Source organism: Sinocyclocheilus rhinocerous, unplaced genomic scaffold, assembly GCF_001515625.1.
Source record: "Sinocyclocheilus rhinocerous isolate Xijiao unplaced genomic scaffold, SAMN03320098_v1.1 scaffold2076, whole genome shotgun sequence".
NCBI classification, from domain to species: domain Eukaryota; kingdom Metazoa; phylum Chordata; class Actinopteri; order Cypriniformes; family Cyprinidae; genus Sinocyclocheilus; species Sinocyclocheilus rhinocerous.
In genome coordinates, this window is record NW_015638957.1 from 172,806 (window position 1) to 196,805 (window position 24,000).

The 24,000-nt window shown below is 39.0% G+C and overlaps 1 protein-coding gene across 11 annotated transcripts in view; it reads left to right on the plus strand.

The window, feature by feature from the left end:
• LOC107750316 (transcription factor 7-like 2) overlaps positions 1 to 24,000 on the plus strand; it is an 89,186-nt gene that overhangs the window by 30,677 nt on the left and 34,509 nt on the right. For 4 of the 11 annotated variants that reach the window (XM_016565642.1, XM_016565641.1, XM_016565643.1 and 1 more), the window contains exons 5-6: positions 4,415 to 4,462; positions 6,271 to 6,330. The exons of 6 other annotated variants lie outside the window; for them this stretch is intronic. In XM_016565642.1, the coding sequence (XP_016421128.1) occupies positions 4,415 to 4,462; positions 6,271 to 6,330 (108 nt within the window). The remainder of the gene's footprint in view (positions 1 to 4,414; positions 4,463 to 6,270; positions 6,331 to 24,000) is intronic. One more of the 11 variants, XM_016565646.1, reaches the window with a different exon arrangement.

Below are 24,000 nucleotides of genomic sequence, written 5' to 3' on the forward strand. Positions count from 1 at the left end.
TAGAGGAGAAACAATAATGTACAGTATGTGGAAAATAATGTGTTTTTTGAACCATAAATGAACGCATAAACACATTTCATTACACCAAATACTCAACATAATGTTCTTTTTAGCAATGTCAAATGACCCCTTTAAACACGAACTCTGTGACTGTAGTCATAGAAACAGTTCACACATAATCTTTTTTTGTTACAGTCACATGTGGCCATAGAGGTGCTACACCACGCTGCTCTATGAATAGAGCACAGGAAGTGACCATCTCGTTTCTGTCCACGCCCATAGAAGGCAGTGCCAGGATGTTTGAAGTACTCAAGAGCCCCGCAGGGTTTTCAAAGCCTGTTAGTCCCACACAGTCAGCATGCATTTACTACCTGTTCACAAGTCATAAAGAACACATCACTGCAAAGTACCACAAGCCGTTTGTCCCACTGTCATCTCCACTAACTTTTAATGTGATTTGTAAAGCCCTTTCTTTATATAGACTGTAATATAGACATGACAATTCAGACAGGTAGACTGCGAAACACATGTGGTGTGTACTTGGCATCGGACAGAGTCTGAACTCAAGCACGGTATGAGCGGGGATCATGAGATTGCAATTCTAGTGGGAAGGAGTTGGAAACAACGGAACGATAGATTTCCCCACATCTGTGACACATTGGCCATTTGTTCCGGGATCAGTTTCCTGTTCTCGTTCTCTTGCTAGACTTGCATGCACAGCTGTCCGTCAGTGTTTTCCTGTGTAGCGTTTCTTGGTGTAGGCCATATATAAAACTGGTAAAGCCAGATGTTTGACTCACAGAATAAAATCTGGGCAGCTTTTTATTATGGTCAACAACTGTCTGCTTACACAGGAAATGTCAATTTCAGTTTGTTTTCAAAATTAATAAGTACTGATTATTTCACAGACAGAGAACTAAGGGGCAACTAATTAAAAAATAGATATAAAAAAGAATAATACATATTAATAATATTACAAATTATTATTATTATTATTAATTAATTCTTTTTTTTTAAGTTGACTTGAGTTGGAAGTGCAATAACCATACCCAAGGCAAAGCCAGTGCAGTCATTTTGCAGGTCGGGTGACATACTAAATTGTTAGTGGAAACTGTGTATATGTGTTGTAAATTTTTTTATCAAACTCATTTTATTCAGATAAAATCAGTGAAATAGAAGTTCATTGATTGCTGGCTATCTACCATAGACATAGTTTAAGTTCATATTTAAATGCTACTCTCTAAAATAATGCTGAGGCAAAAGGATACACTCACACACACAACCTCATGCAGGCGCACTACACACACACATTGTCCTCTTGCTCCGAGTCTTGTTGAGACTGGACAATGTCTCCATTGTTTTCTGGGCTTTCACAGGCAGCAGGGGACGGCTGGAGTGTTAACTATTTCCCCACGAGGCCCCACAGCAATGTGCATATGCGTGCAAGCACTATGTGCAAGTGAACCAACTGCAGGAAAACGCTGGAACAGTGAGAACGTAGGGAAAGGAGGAAGAATAGAAAGGGTGGAGTTTGGAAGAATAGCTGGAGGAGTCCTGGTCTGTTCCTGTATGTTAATTGGTATTTAGGAAGTGATGGAATGTGTTCCGATTTGACAGAGCGGGACCTCCCACCTGAACCGCTGTACGATGAGGGCATGATTGCTGTTTGATGTCACAACACAAGTCTGTCGTAGCTGAAGTTTAAAATGTTCTTAAAGTTGAGTATTGAAATTAACATTATAAATAAAGAGTAAAGTAAATTATTCACACAGATAAAGTATGCAGGACCTTTTCCCAGGCCCCAGCTGAGTAGGAGTAGCGTCTCAAGCTAGCACGAGGCCTGTAGTTTTTGCTGGGTAATTTGCTGCCTTTTTTTTCGGACTGAATGGTGGTGCACCTGGACAGGCTTGACAATGGCTGGGAGGTCCAGAGGCATGCTGGGAAACCCCAGCCCCCTCGCTGTTAATAAGGACCCCAGTGTCACAGCCACAAGACACTGAACCAACTTATTTTTTTTCTCTCTCCTTCCTTTTCTACTAACTATTTCTCACTTTTCTCGCTCCCTAATTCTCCGTAAGGCCTCCGCCTTTTCCTTCCCGTCATTTTTGGTGCTGTTTGGTGCATAGTGATTAGGGGTGCAACGATTCTCGGAAAAAAATCGAACCGTACCGTTCTCCACACACGGTTCGGCATACTCTAGGACCGCGGTTCAACTTAAATCTGACAATGCATCTGTAATATGGTTTGTTAGAGTTCGGCTAATGCATGTTTCTGTTGATGGATACAAATTCTGGCTTCCCAATACATTGCAACAAGAGCGATGAGATAGAAAAAAAATTTCAATGTCAAAATGCCCGTCTTGGTGAGTATCCTAGCAGTCATAGTCGGCTGAACGTACTGTATCAGTGCGTTCTCTTAAAGTAACAGCACTTTCTTAATGTTAATCAAACAGCAACAACACGGAAATAAAAAATAACTTTTGTAACTTTAATAAGGATTCATCTTTAATTTATACAGTCAAATATGCAATGTTATTTTACATTTGATTTATTCCATTTCTGTACCTAAAAACTATGTTAGACCTACATAAAAAAACTGAAAAGCACTGTTTATTTTATTTGTATCTTTTTTCACTGTTTATTTATTTGTGCTGTTGCTTGTAGTTAGATTATTTGTTCTTATTTTCTTTATTTTTATTTGACAATATAGTTTTTTCCCTAAACATAGCACATACCGAACCGTACCGAAACCATGACTCTAAAACCGTGATACAAACCGAACCGTGAGTAAGTTGAACTGTTGCACCCCTAATAGTGATGTAACCCCGGCCTGTTGTATGTAACTGTAACCGGAGTTGTGCCGCTCCTGACAGGACCGTGTGAAACCAGGAGATGTCACTTGTCCTGAGACCTTTGCCAAATCTTGAAGAACACCTCAGCTTGTTCTCTTGTGTAGTGCATCAAAGGCCTCCCTGGAGCATTTCCTTAACCAAACTCAAGGAATGTCAACAAATGCTTTTACGAGGGACCTGGTGTCAAGGTCATCAGCCCTTCTGTCTTTTATATTGTTATGTAACCTTGTGAGTGCAGGATGCTCGCAACTCACAACTGTGTGTGTTCCAATTAACATGACAATTTGCAGGGCAATGTTTGAGATCTCTTTAATACGTCTCAAATAATAGTTTCTCCTAGACAGATTAAATGGAGCTAAAATGGTGACTTTAAAGGTCCCCTGAAATGCTTAGGAACACGCAACGTTACTCTATGTGTTGACGTCATTTTAACTGAAACAGGAAGACAGGGCGGGACATATCAAGCAGCCCCACCCCTTTTTAAAATAGCCAATAGTGTTCGTTTATATCACAGCTTGGGCTAGAGCCGTTCAGAGCCGTTGAGCTCCGTAAAGCCGCATTTGACAGGGTATGCCAGCCACAATCTCATCCATATTGCTTTAAAATATAGCATTCTGTGTAGAATTCAAATAGCTCCGATACATTTTGTGGTCTGCGCCGACTCGCGCATGTGATCCGCTCTGTGCTATCGTGTCTCTGGACCGAAGCAGAGTGTGTGTGGTGCGGTGGTTAGCGTGACACAGCGCGAAACCAGACTTATTTTTTTCCTCAATGGAAAGCATATTTACACTGTTTGAATCGTTCCCTGTCCCCTATATAGTGCATTACGTGCCATTCACTATACAGAAAATACAAATTCTGTGGACAAGTGACCAATTTCAGCTGCGGCTTCAGTGTCTATTTTATAGTGTAGGGGCGGGCGCTTTGGATTCTAGAGAGCATTTGATTGGACAGAAAGTTTGATGAGAAGCTGAAGTACGATGTGACGTCAAAAAAATCGTTGAGCCGTTTTGGCGGAAGTGACGAACTGCAAGCTTTGAATGCTTATATCTTCTAAATGCGAATTTTGTCACTGTTTTGGAGCACACTGCCTTATAGATAACCTTAAGACTAACATATTGATACTAACACCCAAAAAACTTTAATTTTGGTTTCATGGGGACTTTAAATCTCAGATTTGAATCCTGAGATGTCCTGTTTAGTCTCCTTTAGAGTTTCAGAAGTGATCTTAACTTACTGTAATCATATTTGCCAGTGTTTGATTTGCTTAGATTGTCTCATTTTTATATTAAATAGTTATTAAAATTCTATGTTCTTTTCGATAAATATTTTATGGTATGGCAGCTAAGAGGCCAAATTAATTTTATTTTAATAAATTTACGATAAATCTAAAAAGCAGTTGTTTTAAATGTTACAATGAAATTATGCATCCCAAAACTATGATATACTGTATGTTTAATGAATATTCATTTTGAGATTTTTTATAGATTACATTTAACAGTGTTAGTAAATTCTATAATATTAGCATATTGTGCATACATAATTTGTTTCTGTTGTCTTAAGGTATTTTGGGAGGAACGTTTGAGATGCAATACCATTCAAAAGTTTGGGGTCAGTAAGATTATTATTATTTTTTTTTTTAGAAATTAGTATTTTTATTCAGCAAAGATGTATTAAATGTATCAACAATGAACGTAAAGACATCTATAAAATTACAAAAGACTTATATTTCATTTGTTTAAGTTCTATTCATCAAACAATTCTGAAAAAAAAGTATCTCAGTTTCCACAAAAATATTGTTTTGTGTTTTCAACATTGATAATAATTAGAAATGTTTCATGAGCACCAAATCAGCATATTAACTTGATTTCGGAAGGATTGTGTGACAATGAAGAGTTAATAATGACTGTTGAAAATTCAGATTTTTTTCCTCTGTGAAAAATTTAAGCCATTACTAGTCTAACTTTTTCTCAGATGACATGGTGCAACAGGAACGTGGTGTTCAGAGCCTCAATGCCTAAAGCCACATCAGTACTCTTCTTGTCAGTGAGTTGATGTAGACGCTGCCAACATGCTAACAATATCACAACCTCAAATTAGAGATGCACCGATCGATCGTCCAGGGATCGGAATCGGCCGATTTTCCTCATGATCGGCCCAGATCGGTGATCGGCCGATCAGTCTCACTTCTTTCCGATTCCGATGCCGATCCGTTTAGTTACCAGCGGCACAGGCAATAACGTCAGCCGCACATTCTCGCTCTCTTCTCTCCGACGACCCCTTCTCTCTCACACGTCTCATTCGCTCCGGTTAAATGCTTGTATTGCGCATTATTTTAGTCATTCCCGCAGGTTTCGCGCTTACACCAAGAGCGCGCGCGCCAGAACTGATCAATATTAGTGGAGCGCACACAAACCGCACTCAGTCTCAAACAGCCTGTGAGCCACAAATACCAAAATGAGTGGCTAACTGCGCTAAAACGTTCAAATCCATAAAAAATTGTCAAAATGCCCGTCTTGGCGAGTATCCAGTTAAACAGTCAGTTTTGGAACGTTAAATAGTTGAGAAAGAGAACGCATGTTGTGTAACAGTATATTGAGTCCGTGGATAAACTCTTAAAGGGACCGCAATCCAATATTCCTACTGCTGTCTGTCATGTTAATCAAAGAACAAAAGACAAAGAAAATAATTTTCTGCTCTTCACTGAATATGTTTTTATAACTTTAATTGTAAGCATTAATCTGTATTTAATTTTTACAATGAAGACTACAGACATTAAAGTAATCAAATGTAAAATAACACTGGATGTGTTATTTTACATTTGATTACTTTAATTTCTGTAGTATTTCTTACCTGAATAAAAACTTACTTAACCTGAAAAACTTGGTTTCATAGCTCTCTTTATTCTATTGCATTTATTTGGGCTGTTGTTTACCATTTTTTTTATTTGTTCTTATTTTATTACTGACTTTTTACTAGTTTTTTTATGTAAATAAAACTTTGCGTTGAAGAAAAGTAGATTTTTGTTTGTATATGCTGTCAATTATAGTTCTTAGAAAGAAAATCGGAATCGGCAAAAATCGGTATCGGCAGATCACACTAACAAAAAAATCGGAAATCGGAATCGGCCAAGAAAATTGCAATCGGTGCATCTCTACCTCAAATCACAGTAAATAAACATGCACTTGCGTATTCTGCGTGTGTTGTGTGTTGTATGCGAGATATGTTTGGGCTTGTACCTGGCAGCGGCCTGACACTGCAGTCAGAGAGGAAACAGACAGGGAAGGAGAGGGGTGGCACACATAGCTAGACATTTTTGTGGTTTTAAAAGTCATGACTTTTGCCTTCATGCCCTGGTTGAGTGATGAGTGTACCATGTTCTCAATTTGTGACACGGGACGTCCGTCTTTGCCTTGCAGGGGCCCTTCTGCTTGGAATTCCCCGGACAGACTGATCTGAGTCTTCACCAATTACAGTTGGTGAGAATCCTGAATTCCAAGTTTCTTGCAGCTGGCTTATTGATTGTTTAAATGAATTACCTGCTGGAAAATCCAGTCTCAACTGGTAGCTGATTTTCTAGCTGGCCTAAACTGGTTATTTCCTGGTCCGAGCTGGTCATTAGCTAGTCTGAGCTGGTAGACCATCTTTGACCTATAACAAACCAGCTAAAGGTGGTCAGGATGGATTTTGGGACATCATGGCTGGGTAACTAGCTAATGACCAGCTTGGAAGAGCTTTGACCAACTAGATACCAGCAACCATGTTACAGTTTTCCAGCTTAAGCTGGGTTTTCCAACAGGGTATAGAATAGAGAATATGAAAATCATTACAATGAGAGATGTCTAAAACTATTTTGGTTTTGATTACAGTGCAATGTTCTGCTGTATTTGATATTGTTTGTTGCTGTGTTCTTGCTCTTTTTCTATAAAATGGGGTTGAATGTACTTTGCATTTGTACACACACTCACACACACACCCTCATGAGCAGACTTGGCCCTTGTGCCTTTTGCTTGTGTGGTAATTGTAAACTGTTGCTGTCCTTTGACACCATGCTTTTTGTCTGTAGCAGGATCCCTGTTACAATATACAGTGTTTGCGTGTAACAGGAAAGCATCAGCGCCACTCCAGCAGTGTAAAATTCAGCATCTCTGGATTCCTGGCAGCCCAAAATGCCTCTTGAGCTTCATCTTTGTCTGCTCGCAGGCCCCGTTTCAGCCTTGTTAATTATTTTCCTGCATCTTCCGGAATGGTGGCGATTATTTCTCTCTGATTTCTTTTCCTTTTCTCTGAAGCAGCTGGCGTGAAGAGGATGCTTTTCATTTGTAGCATCTGGGGTTGAACGTATGCCAGCGAGAAGTTAGGAGGTGGAGTGGTTTGTGTTTTTGTGTGCACACGCGCACCCATGTGTGTGTAAATGTACGTGACTTGGTTTGCATAGGTCGAGGTTAAGGATGTTTGGATGATACAAAGCCTTCTTCTAATTGTCCTCTTGTCCATCGACATGAGGCAGAGAGAGAAAGATCGAGAACGGCGAACGAGAGTGCCTGTCTGGCACCGCTCTTCAGTTTTGATGTGGCGCGGAGTGACGCAACATGGGGCCACTGCTGCTGAGTGTCTCAATTGCGCCTCGGCCCTCCTTGATGGACACAAACAGTGTGTGGAATTCAAAAGGGGGGCACGATGCGTAGCCTTGGTCTGCCAAAACTCAGCAGCGGTGCAAGGATCAGTGGGGCGAGCGATTATTTACCTCATCTCCTTGTGTTTAGGTCTATAGAGAAAGCTGTGGCATTGTGGGATGTGCTTGTCTTATTTTTTGTCTTGTCCCTCAGGGTCATGTAGGTCATGTCGAGATGGTAACCCTCATTCTGTGAAAAGTCTTGTGAGATTTAAATTAGAGTCCAGCAGCAATTCCTAAAGCTAACCTTCGGAGCAGCTAAAGCAAATCTCACAGGAGAATTATTGCTCCTATACTAAGGTTTTAGGATAAAATAAGTGCAATTCTTGAAAAATTCTTAAATACTCATTTATTTTTTATTTATTTTTTATTTTTTAAAGAATAAAATGACAGTCTTTTTAGTTGTTTCAAGTTATTTAGAATTATTTTTAAGAAGATTTTTTTTATTAAAAAAAATATTTTAAGACATTTTTCTGAAATACAAAATATTTTACTTTTTTTTTTCTTAAGTTAGAAAATAAGAATAAAGTAGTTGTTATATACATTGGAATATTAAATTATTTCCCCAAGTTAGAGTTAGTATTGCTTTCCTACTGGTTTTGGCAAATTTTTACTGGTTTGAACATAGAATTAGAGACATAATTTGAGTCAGATAGTTATTCTTAGTTATTAATATCTTTTTATCTTAATATTTTAATTTTTTTCTGGAATATAAAATATTTAACTTATTTTTCTTAAGTATGAAAATAAGAAGAAAATTAAGAAAATTTCTTGAAATTTTTTTTTTTTTATGTTTCTTTGAATCCAGCCACTAGCATTACCTTTCCATGGTAGTTTGCTAGTTCACACTGGTTTGATGCTGCTAGAATGTAGCTGGTTGACTAAAGTATAAGGAATTGTTGCTGGGTAAGCTAGTTAAGTCTAGGGGCAGTATATAAAATCACAAAACAATGAATCTTCATGTTTTATTTTCTGACACTCATTGCTGGGGGCAGAAATGTTTTGTTTTCATAAAGAGTTTTTGTCAGAACTTGTTTGACAAGGTTCACCAAGAGTTCCTTAAGTAGTGTATAGCCTATCTGTTTCATATGTGTTTGTGAAAGTCAAAACTTGTTTGAGTGAAAAATCCAATCGTTTGTCCATGTGTTGACCTAATGCCTCCATGTATGTCGCTGCTTGTGTTTGTGTGTGTTGTTTCAGCTAACTGGCAAGCAAATATGCAGATTCCATGTTCTCAGTTAGGTTTTCATGTTTAGTTGCACATGATTTCACACAAACCACAGCATGTTGCCCTGTTAGCACTCTAGGTTTACGTAGAGCACTCTTCATGGTCTGTCTAAAATAGAGAGAGCGCAGAAGGGATGGTGGGTGGGGAGGGTGTCGAACAAGAACTGCAAGAATGTTTGGGATTTTTGTCGGTGCCAAAACTTCCACAAGGACTTCCTGTGGGCTTCCAGTGGAGCCAGACAGCATCGTGCTCCTCCTTCCCAAACTTCTGAGATTCTAAACTTTAATAGAAGTGCCATTAACTCTTCCCCTCCGCACTGCACCTCACTACACCTTTGTATAACACGTCCCCCACCACACACACATTATATTCGCGAGGCGGCGTTAGCCAGGACTCGTACTGTATTAGCACTTGAGGCTATTTCACAGGGAAACTTGTTTTGACAGAACTCCAGGTGTCTCATTGTTGGGCGTGCTATGGTTCAACAGATTTACCAATTAGTGTCGGGTTATGGGCAGACGAGGGGAGGGGGGCAGCTTTTAGATGGTGGTTTGGAAGACGTGAATGTGGGGGGACAGCGAGCGAGAGAGAGTGTGATGGAATGACATGGGGCCTCGTGGACTGCCGATGGGGTCATATGGTCAGAGAGGGACACTTGGTAAGTTGATATGTGACCTCCTTTCACAGGCCTGTTATAGAGTAGCTTGGGAAAGTAGCTCAGAATGGAGAAAGAGATAGAGGAAGAGGAGGGGGAAGAGATAATGATGAAGCAAACTCCAGTTTTAAAGATAACATGCACTTTATTTCTTAAGATTTTTTTTTAAACATTTATAACCTCGCTCATTAATTTTTTTGTGATATGTAGGGCCTTATGATTTCCGCGATGCGGAAAACGTGGACGGAATCATGGAATCCAGTCATAAAAATTCAATTTACTGTATAACGCGGAATGTCATGGAATTTGCCAAATTTTGGATGGATAAATCAAAAGTAGGTCAGTACACTTACATCAGAACATGATATGGACTAGTGTTAAATATAAATCCTGCATGTTCTGTGTGTCTCTATGTGTATGAATGGCGCAGACACGCGGTTTCGTTTACTACACACATACTGAAGTGTGTGATGCTTGCGATGTTTTCAGCCTGTGCCTCCTCGATATTTGAGTACATGAACACATAAACATAATCTCTAGAACTGCTCTGAGAGTCACTTCATGAGCATTTGACCGTTTCATTTGAGAAAAACTATCGTCATATCATATACAAACAAAAACTTAAAGGTCTTCTCCGCAACCCGTCAAAATAAAAGTTCGGTTTAACTTGAAGAAACTGTGACAGAAATATATTACTTAATGTAATGATAGTACTACTACTACTAGTAATAAAATTATTATTAAAATATTATTTTTAAAGGAATATTTACTAGAAAAATTATTTCCCAGAATTTATTTAGCAGAAAAATTTAAAAAATAATAATATATATATTTTTTAGTTTAATAAAATCAGTTAATTAGAGATGCTTTTGATTATTAAACCATTTAAATGGAATCCAGAAAATTTATGTAAAACAGAATTTGGTAAAAATAAAACTGAATTTGAGTAAAAAAAAACATTTCATAGCGCCTTAAAATTTTATTTTTGTTAAACTTTTAATAAATTGCTGTTAAATATTGTAAGTTTCATTATTTCAATTAATTAGACATGCTTTCTCTGCTAAAATTTAGTTTAACCATTAAAACAGAGTCTAGAAAAATTAAAACAGAGAGAGAAAAAAAAAAAAAACAGAATCCAGAAAAATAAAAAATGGAATTTGGGAAAAAAATAAAACAGAATTTGGAAAAAAATACAATGGATTTGATAAGGCCCTAGATATGTCTTGGATGGCGTCTCTAATTCCTTTTACTCCCCTGCCCTCCGACCCAACTTTTCTTGACCTGTTCAAATCCTATCGTTTAAAAGCTAGTATTTTGTTATGTTTTATTATTTAATTAAATTATAATTTGCTCTAATTATTTTTGTTGGTGCTGCATATAAACAAAATAAATATATTTATAGGCAAACATTTTTTTAAATGGCATTTCAGGTTGACTATCCAGTCACATTTTGTATTTTTGCATTACTTAAAATACAGAATAATGAATGTGCTTATTAAAGCTTTATTCTGTTTACATAATCTGTTACTTTTAAAGCAATATTCTGAGGCAAAATCCAAAAGCATTGCCTGCTTGTAGACATTTTCCGCCTATTGGTCTCCATTCCTTTCATTGTTTTGATAATTGCTGTTGTTTTTACCAATTAACTCTCTTTATTTTCATTTGAGCATGCCTGTTGTGCTTCCAGGAAGTTTTAGGTGAACTTTTGAAAGGAAGTTGAAGTCATTTAGACTCGGGTGGCCTGTAGAATGAGCAGCTTATTTTGGACGCGGCCTGGTTGTTTTATTAAGCTTCTCACTCACCACGATCCCAGATATATTCACTGCATAATTTAATTAAAGTGAAAATGAATTGTATTTTCCATCAAATGTGCGGTTATGCAAATTCATGTTCGAGAACTCCATCATGTGGAATTTGGCCGCTCAGCGCGTGAAAGTAGTGGCGGTCTGGGACCATTAAAATCACGCAGAGTCCTGCATCACGTTCCTTTGCTAATCCATTGTTTAGTTTGGATGAAGTCCCCCCACACACCCCCATGCTTCAGATGCAAACGCTCATTGCTTTATGGCTAGACGGTTTTGGCCACACGATGTGAGATACAGAAGTTCTGTGTGTGTGTGTGTGTGTGTGTGTGCTGTGAGCTGTGTCGAAGTAAGTGAGAAAGAAAGAAAGAAAGAGAAAGAGAAAGAAAGGCGAAGAATTAGGGAGGGGTGAAACTGGCATTCCCAAAGAATATTTATTGTTATGGCTGAATGTGCAGTGACAGTTAAAGTTTAACACCTTCCCTCTTTTTAATATGTGTGCGTTGGCCCCTAAAACGCCCTTCTAGGGAGCACTTAAGCTGGCCGAAATCACATTTACTTCCATAGTCCTCACTGAGAGAGCAACAGGGATTTTATTTTTTTTTGGAAGTCAGTCAGTATCTTGATTTTGGAGCCGTTTTTGCATTGTCCTCTTGCTCTCTCTCCCTCTTTAGATTGTTTTCAGATGTGCTTCAGCTCGCCTTTTGTGAGACGAACTTCCAATTTATTTGATTTCGCTCCTCTCAGCAGTTTCTCTGCAGACATCTTTTTACTGTTTATTTGCGTCTTTGTTTTTTTGATGTTTCTCCACAGTAAGTGCAGTCAGAGCCAAGTTTTCTGTCTCCATTATGGCTTTAAAAAGAGAAAGATGACACGGGACTGTTTTTCTCAGTCAAAAAATCTCTTTGTTTTTATTGTTTCTTTTTAGTTCAGCCTTTTTTGGAATGATTCAGTGAGTTAAAGTAGTCTTGTTCTGGCACGCTGTTGCAGGTGTGCACATGCTCTCTTTATCATTTATTTAGCTTTGTTTCAGATATGAGAGGAATGTCAACTTCTGCTTGTCCGCACAACGCTGTGGTGAAAACAGATGTGTTGTATTTAGGCTTAATTTATGACAGGCAGCTAACTGGGCAGCCCTGACATGTCAAGGAGAGTCTGTCACTACTCTGACCACAAGATACAAGACTAAAGAGAGGCTGGTGGGATGGAAAAATAACAAATGAGAGGGATGGAATGGAAAGAAGTTTTTGTTTGCCGCTGGAAAACAAATTTTTAAACATTTATGTTAGTGCTGGGCGGTATACCGGTTCATACCGAATACCGGTGTTTATTTTTGTTATGATATGAATTTTTAAAATAACGCAATACCGGTGTATGTCGCTAAAGCCTGGCTCACACTACAGGATTTTTAGCCCGATTTAGCCCCGATTTCCCCCTCCCGAGAATCGGAGCAAAAATCTTGTCGAGCCCCTCACTCGGTCCCGATGTTCGGCGCGGATTATCTGGTAATGTGAGGCGTTCACAGATCGAATCTTGCACCTCCCGATCTTCTCACAGACAAATCGGGACCGCCCCGATCATATCAAACATGTTTGTGGTCATACCGCCCAGCACTAATTTATGTTTAAGCTTTATACATTGTTAACCCTAGTTAGATGTCACAGTTGTGGTGAGCACTTAGTGAGTGAGAACATGCTGGTGAATAAGCCTTGGTGATCATGTGGGAGTTGCAAGTTCCAATCCAGTCCCAATGGATTATAGTTAATTCTATTTAATTGTATTATTTTAATTTATTTTACTTTTTTATATATTTTTTTTTACTAATTTTATTTTATTTACATTTGAAATATATTTATCATTTTATTTTAATTTTTTAATTTAAATTAAATTTTTATTTTTTAACTTCACTTTTATTATTATTTAATTTATAAGTTAAATAATCATTATTTTATTATTATTATTAAATCATTATTTTATTTTATTATTTTGACATTGCTCATTTTGACGACTAACACCACCCAGCCCTTTTATGACCAAATGTTTCCTGTCTCCATTAAACTGTCTCTGTTAATAGAAAGTATATAAAACCTCAGAATAAAAGAACATATTTTATGTGCTTTTATTTGTTTATCAGTATTGTGAACTGAGTTTAGTAAAAATAACGAATAAAATGAATAAATAAAATGGCGGGTCATGATTGAAGTGAGACAGGCGTGCCATCCGCGGACAGCAGACAGGAGACGAGGCTTTATTGGGAGGCTCATTAAGGACAGTGCAGCGACGTGGAGAAAGAAGCGAGCGCTTCACTGGCCTGTATCCCTTTGAACACCGGCCTACTCTTATCTACGACATGCTCCGTTCCTCCGTAACAAGACATTTTTCTTCACACAACGGATTTTTTTTCTTTCTCCTTTACCCCTGATGCGAACAGAGAAAAAGCTGAGATGTCACCACTATCCTTAAGATTCAGAGGCTGCTCCTCGCATGCCTTTTTATCCCAATTCTCCCAGCACCTGTTGGAAAGCCTGGAGACTTTCGCTCGTCTCCATTTTATTTACCCCTTTGTAAACGAATACCTTAATTGGAACTTTTTTACGCTGTCTCCACCTTGCGTTGAGATGCCACATAAGATCTGTTATGGTAGCACAGCTGTTTTACGAGTGTTTTTCGAGGAGCATTCCTTAATCATAGTGTCAGACAGACGGATGAATGCTCTGAGTGTGTTTTTATGCGCGCTGTAGTTTGCAGGTTATTGAAAAGCCCACTGCCTCACCATGAACCTCTCTTTGGCAGTAGTGCTGCGATGCTATATTATTTATGACATGCACATGCATGATGCCAAGAAATAATCCCTCTGGTAATTAAGACCAGTTTACACTATATAAAACTGATGTATTTTTATGCAGTGGTTCTGAACTGATCACGCAGAGAGCACAATAAACAGTTAGCATTCAAGCACTGAATGTTTCCTGTCAGCCATCATATGTTTTGTGTCCAGAAGGAAGCAAACTGATACCACATGGCTAATGTAATGTTAGTAGGCCCCTCTCATCCAGACCAGCTGTTGTAAACTCTTGTCTTCTTATAAGAAAAAAAAAGCTAGTTGTAGCACGGCACTGGTCCAGGAAGTGGAATTATGCTCCACCTTACATAGCCGCATGTCTGGAGGCCCACCGCAAACTAAAACATTAGATCATTTTAACATCGAAGCTTTTTCAAAATATTATGGCTGTGCTATAATTTTATAACTAATTGTCTGTGAGTCTAATTGCCCTACTAAACCCAGCTCGCCGCTGGGTGTTCCTTTATAAACGTTTGATTCTGCTGGTAGCTATGACTGTGTTCCTCTTCCATCCTCAGCTACTATTAGCTCGTACGCCTGTTGGAGGACTTCCAGTATGCTAATTCGAGCTCAGGATGTGCAACCACGCTGGATGTCTGTCTGCCTGCTGCCTTCTCCTTTAATTGTTATATCTCCTTGCCATTAATATGAGCAAAAAGAGAGGATTCTTCCATGCACGGCACATCAAAGACTACCACCCCCAGATCTACAAGTTGGCCGTCTCTTTGGAGGACAGGCTCTGGAGATGAGTGCCGATTCCCGGCTGGAATGGGTTTGATGGTGTAATTGTAGCCCCCAGTGGACACAGCTGAATATCACAGAGAGCCAGGATCCGGTGGAACTTGCTTCATAGAACAGAAAGCACCTATAGTAGGTGTTCAAGTTCCCTCCGCTCTACCTGCCCCTGCCTGCTGCCTTCTCCTTTAATTGTTATATCTCCTTGCCATTAATATGAGCAAAAAGAGAGGATTCTTCCATGCACGGCACATCAAAGACTACCACCCCCAGATCTACAAGTTGGCCGTCTCTTTGGAGGACAGGCTCTGGAGATGAGTGCCGATTCCCGGCTGGAATGGGTTTGATGGTGTAATTGTAGCCCCCAGTGGACACAGCTGCATATCACAGAGAGCCAGGATCCGGTGGAACTTGCTTCATAGAGCAGAAAGCACCTATAGTAGGTGTTCAAGTTCCCTCCGCTCTACCTGCCCATTTATCACATGGTCAGCACCATCTATTATTGACAGCCTGATTCCATCCCACACATCGCAGGGGTAAACTGCCATCTTCCTCTTCCTCTTCTCTCTGCTTCTGTCCTCTGCTCTTTTCCGTCAACCTGTCATTCTCTTTTCTCCTCTGCTTTTCTCTCACTCCACCTCCTCTACATTCCCACTAGCATCCTCTTTCTCTCTCTTCCTGACTAAGGATAGGAATTCCACTTATTGATTCTAATAGTACGTTCAATGAAGCGCCAAAAAATTAAGCTTGCATATGGGGACCACTTTGATTATTAGCCGCTATTCAAGAACTTTTTTTATAACTTATATTGATATTGCAGAAGGATTGCGCATGCTCACTTCCCCTATTTTTACGTTTAGATTACCTTTGTTGTCATCTAATGCTCACTTAATTCTAGGGGTGCTTTTGAGGCCAATCACCGATCGCCGATCACAGAAAGCAGTATCTGCCGATACCGATCACCGATAACGATCTTTTTAAAGCCTTCTTTTTATCATTTATAACTATTTATAGTGATACTCCAATCAGGATTTTTAGACATTTATTCAGGGCCTGAATTTCATTTTTGAAAATGGGGGGAATTCCCCTCTTTGGTGACTACTTTGGTCCGCTACTGATCCATGGCTGTTTACCACAAACACAACATTTATCCATTATTTTGATTTAAAATCGAAACATTGTCACTGAAAAAGCTTTTTCAGCATTGAAATTCTTTTTTTTTTACACAGTACAGTAATACAATCTTTCAAAGACATGTTTAAACAATAAACATAAGCAACACATTATTCAATGCTTTTTACTTTTGCATTTACTTCTAGATTTATATATTAAGTTGCTCAAGCAAGTGGCAAAACATTTAAACTACTTTTCTTACATTATCACAAACTTACCATTGACAGAAATAGTCAGCTCTACTGCCTTTCCTTTTGCATTTAAATCTTTATTAAATGCAATCCTGCGGTTCATAAAGAACTTTGTTTTCCTGCCTGCCATCTATTATTGCCTTGATTATCTAAAAGTGCTCTTTCCCTTTAAACCTAGCCAAAAAGCCATATGTGTTGACTGTGAAACACAGTAGACTTTAATAATATGCATTTATGGTAATTACAAAATTTTCGTGTCAATCCATGTTAATATTTACTGCAAAAATGCGCTGTTACTTTAATTCAGTGCTTGCAGCGCAGCAAACATAGACTCGGTGCGGAAACCATTTCTGCACTGCTGCAGATGCACCGCTCGTGGAATGCACTGCCGGACCGCAACCGTGCGCAGTGTGCGCGCTTTATTAATCCGTTAACATGAGCGCGGAAAAAGAGCCTCTATTGTGCAAGTGACAATTCCTGTGTCAACTGTGCAGCGTGTAGCTCGCTTATAGACAGACGCGATGTGTGGTGATTTGAAGACATTTGCGTATTTTGAGAGAGCGCGTGCACGGTCATTCACTCTCGCTGTTTGTGAAATGACGTCTCACACAATGTTTTCAAATTACTTTATAAGTTATCTAATGAAGAAATATGAAGGTGAGTACCTCACCTTCAGCATTATAATGATTTCACCCGTGCCGGACAGAGACTGAGACGGCGCCGCTGCATGTCGTGCCAAACCTCTCACGGCAGCGTCATCAGCTTGAGATCGGTTTTTTGAGATCGGCCTTTTTAGAGACCGCCGATCAATCATCCCAACGTGATTATCGGCCGATAGTGATCGGTGGCCCATCAATCGGAGCACCCCTACTTAATTCTTAAAATCACTAATATCTTGATAATACTGTTAAATGTGATCTTTAGCAAATCTTAAATCATTATCTGTTTTTCATGTTGGACACAGTAATGCTGCAATGCCTAAATTTACTTGTAGCATTTAAATGACTGCATTTAATTTTTAGTTTTATATTTTTCATTTATTTCGATTACATAGATTTATGTATTAGAGTGTTTTTAGAATATTTTAGTATAATGTTCTGTCTGCATCAATGAAAAAATGTTAAAGGAACTGAACATGAAGAAAATACATCTTTCAAAAATATATTTTTTCAATAATGATTTTGCCAGAATTTCTCAAATGGAATGGAATTTTAAATAAAATGTTTTTTTTTTCTTGATTCCCAACTCTTTTTTCTATTTAGTTTCTGAATAGCTCCATATGTGGCAGTAAGAAGTTGTCTGCAGTTAACCACAGTGCAGTAGCCAAATATTCTTTTTGTATCCAGCAGGGCAACGTATGAATTTCATGATTACCCCTCAGCATGTGTTAATGTTGCGTCTCGCTAAAGACCACGTTGGCCACACCAGGTCAGGGTCCTTGCCACGGGGCTTCAGCCAGAACAAAGGAATCTGCACCGATACTTTCCGTCTAGCATCGCTGCTTCCAACACAGCTATTCTAGTGGTGATCAAAAAAAGATCTCCTCAGCTTTGAACTCCTTCCCTTTTTTTTCAGCTGTGCATCAAAAAGAAATCAATAGACGAAACTTTGGAGCGCATGTATCAGTTTTTCTGTTTCTTTCTTCCCCTCCGCCTTCATCGTTTGTACATTCCGCCACTAGAGTAAAAGCCAGTTAAAAGAGGACTGGCGGTAAAGATGACACTGTTGCGGATGCGGTCCACACTGGGAAAGGCCTCGACTGGGAGAAATCAATTCGGTGGGATGTGGGGGGGGGGTTTCACTCGCACTGAAGAGGGTGATGCAGATTCTGTTTTTAGACTGAAATGATAGATAAGTTCCTGGTACCTAGAGACAACACAATATGTTTGAGGGTGTACAGAAAAAACGAAGCGCTTTGGTGAGGTGTAGTTGTGCTGTTAAGGTTTGTTTTATCCAGCTGTGAGAAAGTGCATGTAGCTGTCTCTCTGAGCTTTTTGAGCCGCTGAACTGAAAGCACTTCTTGTGGCATGTTAAAGGTCTCAGATGGGTTGCGGTTTCAGAGGTTTGGGTCAGGGATCTGCTGTAAGGATGGCTGTGTTAAAGCCAGAGGAAGTTAGACGCTGACTTTGTGTTGTAATGAAGTTGTTTGGAATATAGCTTAAAAACTTAATCTTAAATGGCAGACAGGATACGGTAAAAAGTTTGACTTTTTTTATTTTTATAAATTAATACTTTTATTCAGCAGGTATGCATTAAATTGATTAAAAGTGGCAGTAAAAACATTTATAATGTTACTTACGATTTTTATTTCAAATTAATGCTGTTGTTTTTAGCTTTCTATTTATCAAAGTGTCCTGTTTTTAGCAGAACAGCTGTTTTCAATATTGATAATAATAAGACATATTTCTTGAGCACCAAGTCAGCATATTGATTTCTGAAGGATCATGTGACACTGAAGACTGAAGTAATGGCTGCTGAAAATTCAGCTTTGCCATTACAGGAATATATACAATTTTAAAATGTAATGTTGAAATAAAAAAAATATTTTAAACTGTAATAATATTTCACAATATTACTGTATTGATCAAATAAATGCTGCCTTGGTGAGCATAAGAGAATTCTTTCATAAACATTAAAAAAAAATTTCAGTGGTAGTGTAAATTCAATTATTCTGTGATTTACACTGGTTTTCTAAGCCTTGAGTCTATTATTTGTCAGTAATATTTGTAAAATTGATAAATTTACTGTAAATTCTCTATAGATGAATCCAAGGATTCCTGATCATGATTTGTTCACCCAAGCAAAGGAAAACTCCTTTCATCCAGCAAAATGTCCAGGCTGCTCCTTTCCATACAATGGAAAGTTGTACGAGCTACTTTTTTTTTGGTCTCCATTAACTTTTATTGTGAGGAAAAGAGCAGTATGGCCATTTTTCTAGATAACTCCTTTTGTTTTCTTTGGGTAAAAAATGTGAGGGTGAGTACAGTAGATGACAATTTGCGTTTTTGCGTGAGCTTTCCCTTTGATGATTTAACCGCTAAGGGAGAATTAGTTATTTTTGTAGCACTCAGACATTACATTAGAGAATCACACCAGACTGAATGAATGTCTGAAGGTCAGTGTGTCAGTGTAACTGTGTATGCTTGTGTGTTTGTGTGAGTGCGTGTGTATATGCCAGGGAGCGCGATGCACGCCGTCGCGCTGCAAAAAAAAAGATGTCTGCAGCGAGCATTCTCACTTTTCACTTTTATTGTTGTGCTTCCTGTTTTGAAAGCCATTAAGGAGACGGTTTCCTTACAGAAAGGGGGGAAAAAAAAGACACCCATCTTTTTGAAACGTGTCCAAGCGCAGTGCGGAGAAGAGGAGGATGATAGCGATCAGCTAACAGCCCAATAACAGGAACACAAAGAGGAAAATGCTTCGCTCTCTCACCGCTCCCTGCGAACGACAGATTGATACAGGGCTGCTTTTTGATGCACTAATGAATGCCGAAGGATGTGCTTGTTGTTTGTTCCATCACAGCTGTAGCTCACTTGTCATGCGCCCAAGTATCCCCAGCGCAAGGTCACGTGACCAAAACCCCAGAATGATTTGTGACATCTGCCCCTGCCATTTTCACCAAAAGGCCGGGCCGTGCTATTGGTATTTTGGGTGTTTCCTTCGGTTTATTTCATTCTCTCTTTATCGGCAAAGTTGAATTGGGGTTGAGCTGTTTTTCATAAGGGATCTCGGTGGCGATATTGATCAGATTTACGTATTCAGCTCTGAAAGGGTCTTGTGCCCTGCGGTATCTAGCCAGAGGGAGAGTTCAAAGTACTTATCTCGCATTGCACAAGTAAAGCCCTGCGTGCGGTGATCTCTAACTTTTCCATTTGCTTCCCTTCATTCGTTCCGTCCCTTTGTATGGGGATCTCAGGCTTACCCTGGTGACATCGCCGGGGTGTGTGAGGTCATCTGACCCCTTGACCTGTCCCTCTCACATAAGAATGATGGGCAGTCATAGTATCTCAATAATATCTCAATTATTATTCTACATTTTTAAATGAAAACAAAGTATCCTATCTATCTATCTATCTATCTATCTATCTAATTATGTGTAATGATCATTATAATATATACATATACAATATATATATATATATATATAATTTCTGTTATTATAATATACATATACATTACAATATACATTATATATAATGCATATTATAGTTTTATATAATTATTTATACAAAAATATATATTTTACATGAGTTATTTATATTTGTTAGTTATTCAAAACTTGTAGCTTACAATGTTTTACTTGCTTAAAATATCACAATACATTGAAATATTTTTTTTTTTACTCATTCAACTTATGATCTTTTCCTTTCTGATAATTCTGAATGCCGTTCATCACTTTTCATGTATTCATTTTTCTGGTTATTGTACAATATGTAGCAATCTCCTTCTATATTACCTTTATTGTACATACGGAGTAAGACATAATTTATTCCTTTTATTGTGTCTGAATTGGTTTGATTTAGCAGTGCTGAACTCGACTTCTGTGCGTGTGTGTGCTCGGCTCACTGGCCCCGCAGCCTGGCCAGCTTGTAGCTCTTAATAAAAACCACAGACTCTAATTGGACTTAATTGCAGCCTTCGGGCGTCATAAGCTCAAGTGTTACTAAACAAACTGCAGGGTCTGGAGGCCGGCATGCTGCATTTGCCACAGTGTTCCGCCATCTTGCCATGTGCGTGTGTAACGTGTAGCATGAGCCCAGAGAGTGTTTGTTTGTGGCGCTCAATGAGTTTAGACTTGCCGAGTGCCACTGCTACTAGAGGACGAGGATTATATTCTTCCTTCGCAGTCAGCCAGCAGAACAAGAACACACAGGTCTAAAAATGATTCACACATTTACTTTCGCATGTACTCGCTCTGCTGGTGTGTCAACCAGTGAGAAATCACCCATCGGTGAACCCGGTTCAGCCCTCTGTGGTTAAATATCGCCTGCCAGGAACATTTAAGGAGGGTGTTGATGTGTGCAGGCCAGAAGCTGAAATACTCGTCTGTCTTAAGACTATAGTCCCTAGCAGTGTTGGAGAAGCAACTTTGATTACAAATTAATTTATATTTTCTATGTATTTATAATATTATATTGTTAAGTAATTGTGTGTGTGTATATACAGTGGGTACGGAAAGTATTCAGACCCCCTTAAATTTTTCACTCTTTGTTATATTGCAGCCATTTGCTAAAATAATTTAAGTTAATTTTTTTTCCTCATTAATGTACATATTTAGATGAACCATTTGAACAAAACGATTATCTCAAATGAATGAGACCTACCTAGTTTTTGGTCTACCACTAATTGTTTCCAAAAGTAGCTTGTTACTGGAAAAGCTACACTATTTTGAAAACCGCTAAGCTTTTGTGACAAACTCTAAAATCATTATGTAGTTAGAAGTTTGTAGCATCACTACTTTTATTTAGTACCTTCCCATCACAGGTCCCTAGTTCTTTTAGTTATGGACATGAGTGTATATGAGTCTGTAATAGGGCTGGACGATATGGCCAACATTTATATCACGATATATTTCTTAATTTCGGTCGATACGATATAATTCCGATATCGATATGAACACTATTAAAAAAAGCCTCGTAAAAACTGTGCATACAAACTTATGAAAAATGAATTTGCCAAGTCTATGACACCTCATATAAAACCATATAATATTTTAGAAAAAAAAGAAAAAAAACCCCAGCACAAATAAATTAATGTTCACCTTTTATTTGTATTTAGCCTTCATACAAACAAGAAATGTGAAATCACTGTCAAATAATCGTCTCAGACTCACCTAATTAATAATATATTTAACTTCAAACTATAGGCTAACATACACTACCAGTCAAAAGTTTTTGAACAGTAAGATTTTTGCTGGAGACGGCTTATTTAAAATGAAAACTGATTGTCTGCCAGCAGGAGGCGCTTTGAGAGCGGTAGAACTAGCGGTTTCCCCAGTAACGGCTGCAATCAAAGCAGCTCCACTCATGAACGCTTCTTTATCAGATCAAATGAAAATGCCATCGAAACTTTTCTGAAGACAGTCAATTCCCTTCAGAGATACATTCATATAAAACACCCGCGCCGTGTTATGATTTTGAAACGTGCAGTGCTCATGTTTATTCAACGAAGTCAAACGCCACAAATAAATCAATGTATGGGAAACACTGGTAATGTATATCGTAATATCGGAAATGTGTTTTAAAATCATATCACCGTTATTGAAAAAAATTATATCGCGATACATATTGATATTGAATTATTGTCCAGCCCTAGTCTGTAAGTGATCTCAGTAGTGTGTTTGTTTGAATCTGTGAGCGTTTTTGTGTGTTTGCATACAGATGCTCTCTTCCAGGCCATGCGTGAGGTGCGGCGGGCCGTTCTCGTGGGGGGCTCTCAGGGGTCACTGCACACAATCGATTGAGGGATCCAGACCAAATTCAATCATTGAAATGGCAAGGCCAGCCGTGTTTCAGTAGCACCACTGACCCCGAAACCGGGAGCCAGAGGAGAGTGGGATAATCACTGTGAGAGTGCCATGTTCCTTTAGCGGTTCGATCGGCCGTGCCGCGTGGCCATCACACCCTGCCGACAACGTGCCGCCGCCGAGTGTTCGCCGTCTGTTATCAAGATTTCCCAGATTTTCACGTGGACAAAGACTCCATCTGCCTGTACGAAATGCATATTCATTTCTCTGAGATGGAGATAATTAGGAGTCGCCTGAGGCTGATGAGACTATGGTGGGCATTGTGGTAAAGGGATATTTGTCACAAAAATGTACTGACACTCACGTCATTCCAAACCGGTACGATGTTCTTTCACAAAAAAAGATATTTTGAAAAATGTTTCGTCTGTTTTTCTCCTTAACAATGAAAGTCAAAGGGGTCCAAATCAACACTGGAACCCCCATTTACTTTCATTGCATGGACAAAAAACTGCTGAGACATTTTTCAAAATATCTTCTTTTGTGTTTTTCAGAACATCATACAGGTTTGGAACGACATGAGGATGAGTAAATGGTTTTCATTTTTTGGTAAGCTATCCCTTTGAAGCTACACTGGCTCATCCAATGCTGTGAGTTTGAGGGTGGGACCACCTGTTTGTCCAGCCAATAGTGGACTGGTTCAGGAACTCTGTTACAAGTTGAATGCAATTTCATTTGGTGACAGTGGCGGCACAGAAATAACTTTCTTGAAGCTCAGAGCGAGGTGTGTAATCTCAAATGCTGTCGGCAAACACAAACCATGAAGTTTGCAAGGTTCTCATTTTGTATAGCTGCGCTGGGGCCTTTGCCTTCCCTGTGGTGGGAAAAAACAGAACACATAATTAAGATATATGACCCGGCTGGGTCAGAATATAGCCATAGACTTAAAATATAGTGAAGCAGACAAGTCTCCGTTAATCAGTGGTATGTGGTTAGTGTTTGAAAGCGATGTATATGAGACTGCTCAGAGTTTGTGCGTGCGTGTGTGTGTGTGTGAGGGGGTGTCTTCTTGTTTTAAACGGTCTACGCAGCTATAAAAAGGTCTGGAGGAGAGTGCTGGCATGTGTGTGTGAGGAGTCCTCTGTGAGACAAGCACTGTGTGTGTTTATGACTGGGCACACAGCTCTATTTGCGTGTGTGTGTGTATGTGTATGTTCTCTCCCAGGTTGCTCCACGATCAGTGACCCATAACTCTACCTCTGTTCCGCCTCCTAGTCCAGACTATCGCTGTAATATATGAGCTGGGCAGATGTGTGTGTGTGTGTGTGTGTGATCGCATCCTCCAGTGGCTCAGGAATGATCACATTTCCTTCTGCACGCTCAAC